Raw genomic sequence first — 15,353 nt, 5'->3', positions numbered from 1 at the left:
AAGAATGCTTGTGTGAATGCGGTATAAGGCGCTGCAGTCATGAACTGTGCGGCTGGTCCCGGCGGAAGTTCGAGACCTCCCTCGGGTATGAGTGTGTGTGTTTGTCTTTAGGATAATTTAGGTTAAGCAGTGTGTAAGCTTAGGGACTGATGACCTTAGCAGTTAAGTCCCATAAGATTTCACACACATTTGAACATTTTTTTAGTGTGTATGTAGCATTCGACAACTTTTAATGTGACGTTGCTGAGCGCCACTCGACTGATCTGATGCCCTGTTCGCAGGACTGCTGCGGCTGCAGCAGATATACCAGAGCCTGCGGCCGGGGAAGGACTCCATCCAGGTGGAGGCGGTGAAGCGCGTCCAAAACACCTCGGAGGCGATGGACTTCCTCCACAGCATTGAGGAGATTAACAGGTGAGCGTCGCAGCTTGCCCTCAGGCAGCACTCAGGGAAACAAGGAGCCAGTCGCCAACCTAGTTAACCGAATAGTACCCCATTTAGCAATAGAAATCAATTACGCCACTCGTCGATCTTCCAATGGTAAATTTAACATTTACAGACATCAACAGCCGTCAAGGTAGGCAGCATCCACTCAACAAATTACAGTGGGGCGTGAGAGTCTGAGAGTCTGTTTTGAACTGTGACCAAATTCGTGTGTTCCCATGAGAGTCTCTATTCAAGCGTGTTCTCAACACGTTGAACCCTCTTATTCAAGATGTCGCCATTTGGCAACAAAAAATGGTTCAAATGGCTCTGAGCGCTATGCGCCTTAACTTCTGAGGTCATCAGTTGCCTAGAACATACAACGAATTAAACCTAACTGACCAAAGAACATCACACACATCCATGCCCGAGGCAGGATTCGAACCTGCGACCGTAGCGGTCGCTCGGCTCCAGACTGTAGCGCCTAGAACGGCACGGCCACTCCGGCCGGCATTTGGCAACAAACTGTAAATTTACGTGTAATGTTAAGTAAACCACTCATATATGTATGAACTTGCCGTTTGACAACACAGTCTACGTGCACCGAGCTAGACTTTGTTTAACTTCAGTATTTTCTCAGAAACATTTCAGAATCGAACATCTTTACTGGAGGTGGACGTACGTAAACACACACGAAAGCTGTTGAAAAAGTGAATTATTTGTAGCACTTAGACCACATATATTCAGATTTTCAAGGTATGTAAAAAGATTTTTAATGACTGCATAGATTCCTTTCCATGTACCTGAACGTATAAACTAATCAATATTTGCGGTTTGTTGCTGTATGACAACAAACCTAAGATAATAAATACATCAAAATTTCTGTATACCGGGTGATCAAAAAGTTAGCATAACTTTGAAAACTGAATAAATCACGGAATAATGTAGATAGAGAGGTACAAATTGACATAAATGCTTGGAATGATATGGGGTTTTATTAGGACCAAAAAAATACTGACCTTTTGATCACCCTGTATATCTTCGTACGTAGTATTTTGAGTGTAAGACCCTTCCCCAGATATTTTTTGACAGAAACAGATTTAATAAAACAAAGCAATAGGAGGTAGTACACTCCAGGTACATAGCTGGCAGTTAATCCCTGAAATTGTGCGGATTGAATAAAATAACAGACGATCAAGGAACTGACTGAATGAACACGTTGAAAATGTGAGTAGTGTACTAGTAACCTAGAATCAACATACATCATAGATGTAATAGACACTGTAAGGCTGCACATAGAGGCCCGCACCAGCATATGTAGAATAAGAGCTATGTCCTTGTTTCAAGTGGGTGACGCAGGTCGTCTTAAAAACGTAACGGACGTAAACAGAATTTTTTTGATGGGCTTTGCCCTGCGCCACCCCACAGACACGATCAGCCCCCTAACAATAAAAAAAAAGTTCTGTATTATAAATAACGACTGTCCACATACAACGCAGACAGTTTTACTTGGATGTTGAAATTCTCTCGATACAGCCCACACTACTTACCACTATGAAGATATTCTGTACTATATAGTTGCCACAGATATTATTTGTGGTTTGACGGGCTAGTGGTAGCTACCAGACCATGACAGCAATGATATTAATACGTTATCTGACTCTAAAAATATCTAAGAGGTTCGTACGAATAATTACCACCAAAGATGAGCTCAGCTTCAATGGAAAATGCTGTGCACTATAGAACACGTTGGATAGAAAATCATATATTCAAGTTCAGCACTCACAGTAGTAAAATAAAATCTTCCAGCGTGTAACTCTACTACTCGACAACACACCTCACTAAGCTGTGGTGTAACAGAGATGTCCGACTCTTTTATAAAAAAAACACGTGCTTTCTGGTCGATGATATCCTTTCCAATTCAAAACCATATCGGAATTACTTATAACCAGCTATCTGCAGTAATCTGGTCTGCACTTTCAAATATTATTTATTTTATGTCGCCATTTCAGAGACATAATTTACTCTCTTGTTTACCTGACGTTAGTAATCAAGAAAACTTCTGTATGTAGCAAGCACTCTACAGCTATATTGCGTAACTTGAATACCAACGTGTTAATTCGTTTTAAAATTGTCACTTTCTCAGAAATCAGTAAATTATAATTCTTTCAAAAATTAAATAAATTCCTGGGTATAATTTCCTTCCCTTTTAAATAAAAATATATGGAATAGTTTCTCTCTTTGGAAATTAGCAGATTTGAACTGATATTCCTATTTCTATGGGAACTAATATCTTTGCTTTTTTATAACCTCGAGGAATTTTCTTTATCTAATCTTTGATTTCATTTTACCACATTACTTTACGACACTTGCAAATTATTCGATTGCTATAAAACTGAACTTTACTTTTCAAATCGCTTTGAATATTAAATATGGGGAATATCAGACTCGGGACAGTATTTTTAAAACAGAAACTGTTCTCTCTTTCCTGGTTGTTGTCTTTCATGCCCACATACAATCAGTCTTGATTTTACGAGTGCTTGCCAATCAAACATACCCCTCCAACCAAAAAAGTAAAAAAAAAAAAAGTTTAAATAAAATTCCTGGGTGACACCGTGATTTTTAAACTGGTTAGACTTTAATATAGACACAAAATTCCATTTCAGGCGTTTACACTCAACGGACCCAACACTACTGCAATTATTTAAGACACAGCACTCGTACGATAAGAGAGACAATTAGTGTCTTCAGTAACAATGATTCTTGCCTTGTCGTTTAGGGTTTTATTGGAAAAGCTACTAAGCTCGAGACCGCGCTTGCAAATCTCCTACTAACATATAGTGATTATCATTATATTACGTAGTACCGCGGGACGTCCGTTCTCCTATTTACAAAGCTAACACTCTCGGTGCATCTATACAGAGATTTCCAAAGATTAACTAAAATACATCGACACTTAAGCTGAAGTCACGAAATACGCCTTAACACAATATCACAAAGTCACTCTTCCCTAAGTGCTTCCCTTCACCTTCAAAACCACTAATACAGTAACGCAGAGACACTATTTCCTAAGTGCGTGCTTTCTCCACCTTCAAATCCAACTAAGGACTTCAAGTGATAACGTCACTTACCTCCCACAACAACATGGAGAACCTCCAGCCTAACGGAGAAATGGATCGCCTACTAACGATTGGTTTTCAAGCAACACATCGTTAGGTAACTGTTTGGGCATCAACTATCAACCATGTGAAACCAATCCTAAACTACATTAAACCGTAGCCAATACTGCTGCCTCTCACAAAATTCTAAGGTCCCGCACAAATCAATCAGTTGAAGCTTTTCGCCCCACAAATTGAGAGCAAAATTATCACGGATAGGTGTAAATATCTTTCAAACAAAACGATAACAATCTCAGGAAATTCTCCTAAACGACTGTAGCGTTTGACTCAAACACTCACGAACGTAATACCGATTCGGACTTATCTTATTCCGGCTATCAACCAACAACAACTAACTGAATTTCTCAAGGAACAAACCAAGAACCATTTACGGTAATCAAACATAGTAACGCGAGTTATCTCTTTTAATAATAGTTGGTTTTTGTTTGTGGCTGTCGTTGGAGTTTTTTGGTGGCCAGTTGCGCAATAGATGTTGTCTTTGCCGCAAGCCGCAACACTGCAGTCGTCCGTACGTAGTAAATTCGCTCACTTTGAACGGATTCTGCTGCTCAGATATTTTCAGGCAATAATCTCTCCAACAGATAAGTACACTTTCCAACCTACTAATTAAAGCCTAGTTTTCGTTCACACCATCAAATTTTGATAATAAGAAGTGCACCTATTAGTAACGCAGATTTTACGCAACACAAATTTTGGCGCATTACAGCATAATCCCCTGAGTTTTTCAGTGTACAACTCATACAGATTATTATAGAATCTACTTTCAAACCTCGTGCTCCGTTACGTCAAATTCGCAGTAGCACTCGGTCAAAAGTATGGCACTTCGATTGACAAAATCTCTACGACTTTACAAAGAATAGTGAACGGTATTTTGTGAGCGTAAATGAGTTCGATTTCATGGAAGCCTATTTATCTCACAAATAACTTTGTCCAAATCACGATCAAATGGTTCAAAATGGTTCAAATGGCTCTGAGCACTATGGGACTCAACATCTATGGTCATCAGTCCCCTAGAACTTAGAACTACTTAAACCTAACTAACCTAAGGACATCACTCAACACCCAGTCATCACGAGGCAGAGAAAATCCCTGACCCCGCCGGGAATCGAACCCGGGAACCCGGGCGTGGGAAGCGAGAACCCTACCGCACGACCACGAGTTGCGGACTCAAATCACGATCCACAAAACTATTGACTCCTTGTGGCCAGATGGGATATCTTCAGATTTTTAATCTAGGGAAAACCAATTTGAGATAAAGTTTTCGTTAATGATATAAGAAGGAAATGTACACAGATAGTTTACTGACTGATGATGCCATAACGAAGTAACATAACAACAGTGATCGTTTTTAGAGGGATATTCAAAATTCATTTACACTACTTCTTTAAAAAAACGAATGTTTTTCTTACAAAGTATTTTTTTTACTGTAACAGTTGTATTACGTTGAATTATATACAGTTACAAAATGTTATTTTCAAAATTGAAATAATGAGGTTTTTTAAACGTACATTTTTTGTACTGAAGTTAATAATATTTACTGAATACTTTGATGATTGATTCCTTTCTTTTCTGGAACTCATCAGTTCATTAAATAATACATCGATATAGTGCCATTGTATGCAAATGCATAAGGTTGAAAAACAACCTATGTTTCTGTTCTACTAATATTTGTTTATTTCGAACTTGTTTTTATCTTACGAGGCTCACATTAGAGTGTGCGCACACAGAAAGTGAGCTATATGTGCGCACGTCTTCTTAACATAAATTCTTGAGCGTTCATTTCACATAAATTAACAGGTGCAGTTACTTTCATTTGATCCAATACTGATAATGTGAGGTCTCGGCTGTAATTTACAGGCAATTAAGGAGACATGTATTCCTCTCTCAACAATAGAGCTCATGCAATCGGTTGAATCGGCTTTTTCTTTTTGTCGTGTTACCTCATATGCCCGGCAGGGAACTGCAGTCGAGTTCGAATGAAATGTGTCTTGAGTGTTTGTCGTTTTGTGCTAGACGTCCGTGAATAAACAAAACACACGGCTAAGATCTAAAACGTACAATAGTACCAAAACTAAGACAAAAGTTAATATTTTTAATATTTTTGTGGGGGTCCATAGCCTCGACGTGTTTTTAGAATGAAAACGTTGTCCAAGTAATCTTTGTTCGTTTTTTGTTCGTGCAATCGGTCAGTTTCAATCGTGGGTTATTTTCAAGCACATATCTTAAGCTTTCAGCTTCATTTAACATTCTAATACATCGGTGATACAGGTATAGATCTTATTTATGTGCGAGTATGGCACAAAAACTGTAGAATACTGTACATGATTACGTCCATTTGTCGGCTAATGGACTCTTCTAAAGTTCCTCCAACTTACGTTGCCTTACCAAACGAGGCTGGAGCAGAGTCACAGAATAAATATAAACTGAATTCCACGTAGCTTTCACAAGTATGGAACATTTGTAAGGCGCCCTTAAAGAATAATATTCTCAGTCTGTTATCATAAGAACAAAGAAAATGTCGCAGACTAAATGCATAAACGCCACAAAAGATAGGCGTGCCGCGAAAACGAGTTAGAAATCAAAATCCTTTCGCTAAAACTGACTGTTTTAACTGCTTTATCCGCCGATGTAGGAATCATGTATTGTTGTTACGTTACGGTTTGGTGTGTTACTAAAGAATCAGATGAAATAGTGAGTTTGGATTGGAAATGAACAATACTTTTGGCCGGCCGCGGTGGTCTCGCGGTTCTAGGCGCGCAGTCCGGAACCGTGCGACTGCTACGGTCGCAGGTTCGAATCCTGCCTCGGGCATGGATGTGTGTGATGTCCTTAGGTTAGTTAGGTTTAAGTAGTTCTAAGTTCTAGGGGACTGATAACCACAGCAGTTGAGTCCCATAGTGCTCAGAGCCATTTGAACCAATATTTTTGAATCGATGGACTATAGCAAAGTTGAATAATATCCGAAGAATAAAACTTGTTTCACACATAATTAACTCTCTCGAATGTTTCGAAGTTTGTCTTGAAAATAGCACTGGAAGTGCATCTGATGGACGCAATGCAATGAGGGCCTGAGAAAAACCGTTGAACGTTCGTTTTAATGAAACGTATGCAGGTAAAATGCTTGCCATTAACTTCATCTATGCACTAATAAATCGTAGAAAGTCTTTATAGACGTTAAGAAGACCTATGAACAATCCCAAACCCATTCATTCATCTCAGAAACAATCTTAACCGTAAACTACTGTCGTGAAAGGAACTGTTGAGCATTGAGATGTTTTGAAATACATCTTCATTGAGGAATTTCGAGAAAACGTTTTTAGGGTTTTCGTGAGTGATGGCTTTTTTTGTTTTGTTTTATATTTCACACCAGGTAATCAGTATTTTCAGAGAAAGATGGTTGTGTTAACTGAACTAGATAAGAAAATGTCATCTTCATATAATGCGCTACTGTTGTGCTGCATAGATAAATTCTTGCGATAGAGGCGCCATGTGACGGACTGCGCGGCCCCTTCCGCTGGAGGTTCGAGTCCTCCCTCGGGTATGGATGTGTGTGTGTGTGTGTGTGTGTGTGTGTGTGTGTATGTGTCGTTCTTAGCATAAGTTAGTTTAAGTAATGTGTAAGTCTACGGACCAATGACCTCAGTACTTTGGTCCCTTAGGAATTCACACACACACACACACACACACACACACACAACCACAAATTCGTGTCCAGTGTATCATATAGTGAGCGCCAAGAACCACCATTGTTGACGATTTCCTTCGCAAATATTTCATTTACAGTTACTGAAACCGTACAGCTTTGAATCTACATTACTGCAAGTGTGGTGTCACCGCCAGACACCACACTTGCTAGGTGGTAGCTTAAATCGGCCGCGGTCCATTAGTACATGTCGGACCCGCGTGTCGCCACTGTCAGGATCGCAGATCGAGCGCCACCATACGGCAGGTCTCGAGAGATGTACTAGCACTCGCCCCAGTTGTACGGACGACATTGCTAGCGACTACACGTACGAAGCCTTTCTCTCATTTGCCGAGAGACAGTTAGAATAGCCTTCAGCTAAGTTAATGGCTACGACCTAGCAAGGCGCCATTTGTACCATTGCATGTATCTCAAAATAGTCTCACTTGTAGCATCAAGAATTCTGTATACCAAAGGACGATATAAAAGTTCTAGTAACTACGTTCTTTTCTTTATCACATTCATCACGTATCCTGTTCCAGACTTCGCGCCAGTCGGCGTGTGTGTACGTGTGCCCTTTCGGCTACCCGTCTCTGTGGACTGGCTGCCTTGTCAGTCCACTACAGCAAGTACTTTCTCTCTTCACATGTAAAAGAGCAGAAGCAACAATGGAGCGGAATACGTGGTCTACAATTCCTCCTCTACCATCACATTGCCTAGAACGTTGTTTTGTATTGAAATGCATTAAACTGACGAGGATGACCGAAATTGACATTCGTAGCTATTTAGAAGTTGAAAGCATTGAGAATTACAGATGATTTTTATTTTGTATCACATTTTGCTCGTACTGCACCAAGTCCACGATATTCCAACGACGACTGCGAGACCTTGTTTTTTTTTTTTTTTTAATTAGTTGTGAAACTGAGAAAAGGCTACATACCTCCGCAGTAAAACTATGTCTGCAAGTGAGGAATCATCATGTTAAAGCATAATTCGATAGAAGAATATTGAATATAAGTTACAAAGCTCACTGCTCCATGTCGACACAATAAACTTGAGTCTTCGTGTGTGCATTTTAAAAATAAATTCATTCCATGTTCCTTGACAGCGACAACACCGTATCGGGTCGTTCACCAGTTCAGCCCCGACCAGCCGTCGGCGGGCGGCAGTGTATCATGTACTGTCTGGAGATGGTTCGCCGCTACACCTTTTGACATCAAAGCGCCGCCTAATGGACCGGCATCCGTCCGCCGAGCGGCCCTCTAAATTCTGTCCTCCACTCCCTACGAGGACCCGTCAGAAGCGAAGAGATGCACTAGCCTCGTGAAAATGAAGCAAACGCTCCACCAGCGCAGCATCGCTTATACTTCGCCATCAGCCGCTGAAGTTCATCTCTCATCCGTATTAACTCCTGCTCGTACACGACACACACAGTTCATCTACTAGCACTTTGCCCAATGTGGAATACTGCTTTTACGACGTGAATGATTAAACGAGTCTCGTTGGTGCCACAGATATGTGCTACTGATCCCATCATATTAGTTCCGCGACCTTCAGTTCCTATCATATCGCAAGTGTTACTTACGCCACTTCTCCAGTCCCTCGTTGCATCTCTTTTCTTTTTCAGTTGGTCCCCTTCCTGGAGGTCTCTGGCAGACATTCTCTCGTAGTAACCTTCCGTGTTGTTGGCCCACCTCTCTTCATTCTTCCTTGTGGAATCCATTTCCAAACCCGTTTTGTCATCCATCCTTTGTTGGTGGTCTAGCCACAATAACTGTTTATTTCTATTGCGTCGATTTACCACACTGCTGGCTACCATGACGTCTTCTTGCAATACTCTTCTTCTATCCCGAGCTCAAAATGCCAGGACTTCTTTTCAAAGCGTTAATTTCCACTATCTCTCTTATACTCCTGCAAATCAAACTCTCAGTTGCTTTACATACTGTTTGTTTCATCCTTCCTGTTATATTGCTAGTCAAGAGAATGGAGTTAAGCTGTCGTATTGCTGGTTTCCATGGGCCTGTTTTGTTATTTATGCTAAGTGTACTTCTGGTATTGCATGACAACCATATTACCAAGTATTTGAAAGTGTCACATATCATTTTTGTTGGATCACGGTTTATCTAATTTTTTTTTTCTTCTGCTACATGCCTTCTATCTTTTGCGTGTTAGTTGATGGCCCCTTCTTCGTATGCTTCGTTGAGCATTCCTAGGTGAAAGTCTGCACTGTCCTAAGCTCCATCTACAACAACGATATCGCCATCGTATTGAAATATGTACACTGCTTTTTCTACTGTGAGTGCATCGGCACTTTTTAGTCCCTGCTTTACAGGCTTTATCGAAGAGGTTTTAAAATAAGATTAGTCCCATATAGCGTCTTTGTCGCTCTCTTTACTTTTAGAATGACATTCGTAATTTTAACAAGGTCAGATTAAAAAAATTAAACAGTAATTTCAAATTTATTCTCCTTCGTTGTGCCCAAACAAATGAGGAATTTTTTTCGCCGAGAAAATATATATTTAATCACGTGTGTATTGTGAAATTTAAAATTTTCTCGGCGAATTAAATGTTCGAAGAGATTGCAGCCGCCCGTCGTAATCTTCACTCCACGAAATTTCAACTGAACACCTGCCAGTCAACTTCAGGTGAGCCATCGTCGAAAATGTATGTTGTCCGATGGCTGATCTGAATAACGTATGACACAAAACGGTGATATTCACGTTTGTATCGAATACGTAGAACACTTTAGTTGAAACTGTCTCTCCTTGCTTCATTGCAGTATTTCTAAGAATTGCTGTTTCCACTGCTACATAGCCAGCTTTCTTATGTGGAATATTTTTCCTCGATGTCAGACTTCCATTCTCGTTAAGGCTTTGCACGATGGTGAGAAGAAATGACTACCCTTTACTTGGAAATCTGTCTACAGATATAATTTCGGTGCCTTCGGCGCCTTTTCGTCACAATATCTGTAAGAATTCATTTGCAAAAGTCATTGTGTACTTGAACAAGAGTTGTAAATTTATCACACCACCGCAGTGTTCTACAAAAAACATATTTCAAACACATTTCGGTACACGAAACATCTACACATAAGTTCACAGTAATATCATAGCGCCGACCGGAGTGGCCATGCGGTTCTAGGCGCTACAGTCTGGAGCCAATCGACCGCTAGGGTCGCAGGTTCGAATCCTGCCTCGGGCATGGATGTGTTGCATGGGGGCTTAATTATTTTAGAATGCAAATAATTTTTATTTTTCGTAGCTGTATGTCCGATTACGCTATGTCTCGTAAACGGTTGGCCCTGACTAGTATTATTACGCTATCTGACTGCATAGAACAATAACAAAGAATGAAATGGAAATTTTCATTAACACAATTAATTAATTAAGTCCCCAGCAACTATAAAACCTACAAAACCAAAGCATAAGTGTAACTGTTCTGTGTGTGGAAGTATGACTCAACGTACGCATCTGGCACGGTTCTTCTTCAATAACACAAGAAATTTTAAATATCATTTATACTGAATTAATTAAAGAAAATAAAAATACCATAATTACTCAAGAGAACCAGAATTACACTCTAATACAAGAACACAAGCCAGATGCTTTGTTGACTGAACCTGTAATGACGCATTATTTAAAACATGGAAATAATGAAAAACAACACATTTTACCTTCATATATATATTGACGAAAAGCACTCTGATTATTACAGTATTTCCATTCGAACAACATCTGCTGTCTAGCCCATCAAACAACTGCATAAAACGTTACCTTCATATATTGACCAAAATCACTCTAATCATTACAATATATCTCCACACCGACTCGCTATTACCACATCTCAACAAGAACTTTTCAGTATCACATCTCAGCAAGCACTCCCTACTAGCACATCTCAACAAACACTCTCTGCTACGAGTTCTTAACAAGCACTGACTACCACGAGCTCTCCCCAAGCACTGACTACTACGAGTTCTCAATAATCACTGCCAGTGGAGGCGGCGGAACAATACTCTCTAGCGCGATCTCTGGCGCTGTGGCTCAGTGTAGCCACCTCTCATATGCCCTTCCTCCACGGCTAGAATTTGATGGTATTTTTGCCAGCATTGGTGGTGAAAATACCACCAAATTCGTCAAAAAAAATACAGACAAAAATAAAAGATAATATTAATGCGTAAATATCATATAACTAGATAAAATTTTGGCTTTGCACTGACCTTTCAATAACCTAATATATAAAATACAGTAAGCAATACAAATTCTTTCATACATGTGATTTTACATAACAGTTTACACAAGTATTATGTGGTTAAACAGTTCAATCAATAGCGTCAGCAATGACGAATATGTGCAGGTAAGAGTCTCACAACTTTTCACAAACAGTAATACACAAAAAATCAGTTTATATACAAATATTCACATAAACGCTTTCCATAGCCCAAGAAACAAGTAGTTGACAGTTCCAGCAGTAGCACCCAGCAATGGTCAACAGGTGCCAATACCAACAAGTGACATTTTTTCAGTATAAACAGTCCATCAGTGGCACCCAGTAATGTTGAATAGGTGCATACACCAACAAGTAACAGCATTTCAGTATAAGCAGTTCCATTAGTGGCACCAGCAATGTTGAACAGGTGCAGACACCCACAAGTAACACCATTTCAGTACAAGCAGTTCCATTAGTGGCACCAGCAATGTTGAACAGGTGCAGATATCAACAAGTAACACCATTTCAGTATAAGCAGTTCCATCAGTGGCACCAGAAATGTTGAACAGGTGCAGATATCAACAGGTGACATCTTTTCAGTAGAAGCAGTCCATCAGTGGCACCCAGCAATGTTGAGCAGGTGCAGACAGCAACAGATGACATCTTTTCAGTAGAAGCAGTCCATCAGTGGCACCCAGCAATGTTGAGCAGGTGCAGACACCAACAAGTAACACCATTTCAGTAGAAGCAGTCCATCAGTGGCACCCAGCAATGTTGAGCAGGTGCAGACATCAACAGGTGACATCTTTTCAGTAGAAGCAGTCCATCAGTGGCACCCAGCAATGTTGAGCAGGTGCAGACATCAACAAGTAACACCATTTCAGTATACGCAGTTCCATTAGTGGCACCAGCAATGTTGAGCAGGTGCAGACAGCAACAGGTGACATCTTTTCAGTAGAAACAGTCCATCAGTGGCACCCAGCAATGTTGAACAGGTGCTGACCGCAGTCCATAATATTCACTTTCACTAATCACACTGTTCATAAAGCAGAAATTAAACATGACTAAATGTCACACATCATGTTGAAAAGTGCAGCACCATCACTAATCAGACAGTTCAGGCATGAACAATAGTTTGAATACACATACAATGCTTTTACACTAAACATACAAATCATAATAAACACACAAATGATATCAGATAATTGTCATATTAAATATTACAAATACACAAATATCAGTAAACCTATAATTTTTATGGGTGTCAGTGCAAGCCACAACAACAAGTAAAATAATATTTAGGAGATAGGTTGGTACCAATTTGGGATAGGGAAAGGAAAACACACAAAAAACACTCACTCATCTTTCATCCACATTAGTGCTACTGTGTAATTGAATAGTGTTAACTGTGTAAATGCAATTCTGTCAAAATTTTATGTTCATCATGTGTATCAAGTAGTAGTGGCAGCAATGTATAACAGTCAATAATAGTTAGTCAGCGTCATAGTCATCATGTCAAGACCAATGTTTGCCAAGCCAGATCAAATTGTACGGTTGCTGAACAACTGTCAGTGAGCCAAGATATGCAAATACTTCCTCTCTTCAAAAAAAAGTATATACTGCTTAGTGATTTAACAAAGTGTGTGTATAGACTATCTTCCTTCTACTTTAGTGTTCTAGTCTGCCATCTTTATCCTCCTTGTTCCATATAGACCAACAAAAAAAAAAAAAATGCTCCTCACTTACTTCACCTCTTATCCACCAAAACTCCAATAATCATCAGCATCACATAATCTCAATACTTCAATAATACCTCTTCAATACGTCGATCATCAATATCATTTACCTTACCTCTTGTCCACGAAAACTCCAATAATCATCAACTTCACATAATCTCAATACCTCAATCATACCTCTTCAATACGTCGATATATATAAACCTCAGCACCAATATCATTTCACTTCCATAACAACTCTTTCCTCTAGTCAGTCTCCTCGAACAAGTACAGACAAAATCCTAGTGCAAACTTCAATTCAGCATCCCATACAATCCGAAGACACAGTGTCCACACACAACCTCTGTGTAATCCATCTGACCCAAATCTTCTACTCATTATAAATTATAAGATACATTTTGGTTCCTTGTCCATCATTAAATAAAAGAAATGCATACGTGACCTCTAACAGACTTAGTTCGAATAACTCTCAGTAATTAAGTACGATTACGGAGTGTTAATGATCATAATATTTCACAGTGTGTACACCACTTCAAGAATCATGGCAAACAGAAGCAAACATGTGGAGTATTTCTTGTGTCAAGTGTCACTTCCTATTTCAATTGCTCACGAAGAATGCAGTGTAATAACTGTCAATGGTCTAACCCTAGTGTTGGTATGTCATGTCGTTAGCTTCCTTCCTATTAGGATAAATTTATACAGATTCCATAAAACCTCCAGCTCATGTGACTTCAATGCAGTTTCTTGTACCAATGTCGTTCGTAGCATTATAGCAGTTCATTTTCTTATCTTAAAAATATCAGGCACTGAGCGTAAGCAAAACATGCAATAGCGAGTAAATATAAGAGTAGAGAACAGAATGTCAACAAGTGGATGCAGACAATTCCTACAACGAGGCTCCGTCAAGCGAACAATCTATAATTAACACCATGGTGTGACCTAAACTCCATGTACGTACACCTCATATCAGCATTTCTATATATAGCAAATTAAAGAATAGTTATGACAACAAACAGAAATGTGTAAATATGCAATCCATACGCAAAGCAGCAAATATGTATCTTACATAATAAACAGGTCATTATCATCATATATCAGCATAAGCAAATAAATGTTCATACGTAATCTTAACAAGTAAACATGAAGGCGCAAGCAGATAAATCACAAAGTATATCTTACATTCATAACCACAGTCAGCACAATTAATCAGTTGACAATTACAGTTTAAATAAATAAGCACAGCAGGCACATAATTAAAAAATATGACATCAGTGAAAAAGCATAGCAGCCAAGCGATGCATAATATACACAAGTAATAACACTGTTCATTAATCAATAATTGTCAAAATCAGCAAATGTACACAAGCACGTCGCTTCACAAGTAAATTCATAGAACATGAAATTAGCACAAAGTATGAATCACGTAATCGCGAGCAGCAAATTACATCTAAAATACGTACCTAAGTGAAATTATGTTACCTGAAAAATAAACTCAATTAATAGTTACCCTTTTTTAGTTTTTTACTTCTTTTTTTTGAAATTACATTCTTCCTGAAATTTTCTCCATAGCAAGTCCTCTTAACGTCGGACACACACAGAATTTACCTGAAGTTCTTAAATATTTTACACAACCGTATCCTGAAAAATACTGAACGTTAATAACATAATTTATAAAGTCACCATAGCTTTATACAGAATTTAGTCGGAGAAATTAGACTGTGTATTTGTTTACGTCTGTCAGTGCATTCGCACTGAGCGCTCGATCAGCTGTCGACGCGTGACGTAGAAAGTGATTGTTTGCGGTCAACGACTGCCTTTTGCGGCGCGCAGACTGACTGTTGCTTTGAGTATGTGCCGCCGCCAAAACACAGCGCGGTATCCTTGTATTCTCTGCATGTTTACATGTAGCTGTTAGTTTCTCAAAAGTTTGTCATTCCACAAAAATTTTAACGTTAGATATGTGATGTATTCCCTTAGAGCGCCGAGATTTAAGAGTTTCTACTTCAATAGTGTTATCATGAATAATTTTGCGAATTCTGTATGGACCGTTATAAAGCAGAAAAAATTTGCGACATAAGCCTTTTCCTTTATGAGACAAACGATGAGACTTAATTAACACCTTTT

The 15,353-nt window shown here is 39.2% G+C and overlaps 1 protein-coding gene across 1 annotated transcript in view; it reads left to right on the top strand.

Annotated features, from left to right (window-relative positions):
* Positions 1-15,353, top strand: part of LOC126260225 (glutamate receptor 1-like) — a 1,552,181-nt gene that overhangs the window by 1,070,634 nt on the left and 466,194 nt on the right. The window contains exon 5 of the mRNA XM_049957528.1: positions 282-414. Coding sequence (XP_049813485.1) covers positions 282-414 — 133 coding nt within the window. The remainder of the gene's footprint in view (positions 1-281; positions 415-15,353) is intronic.

Source organism: Schistocerca nitens, chromosome 5 (assembly GCF_023898315.1).
Source record: "Schistocerca nitens isolate TAMUIC-IGC-003100 chromosome 5, iqSchNite1.1, whole genome shotgun sequence".
Lineage (NCBI taxonomy): Eukaryota > Metazoa > Arthropoda > Insecta > Orthoptera > Acrididae > Schistocerca > Schistocerca nitens.
This window is presented reverse-complemented; position numbering and strand designations above follow the sequence as displayed.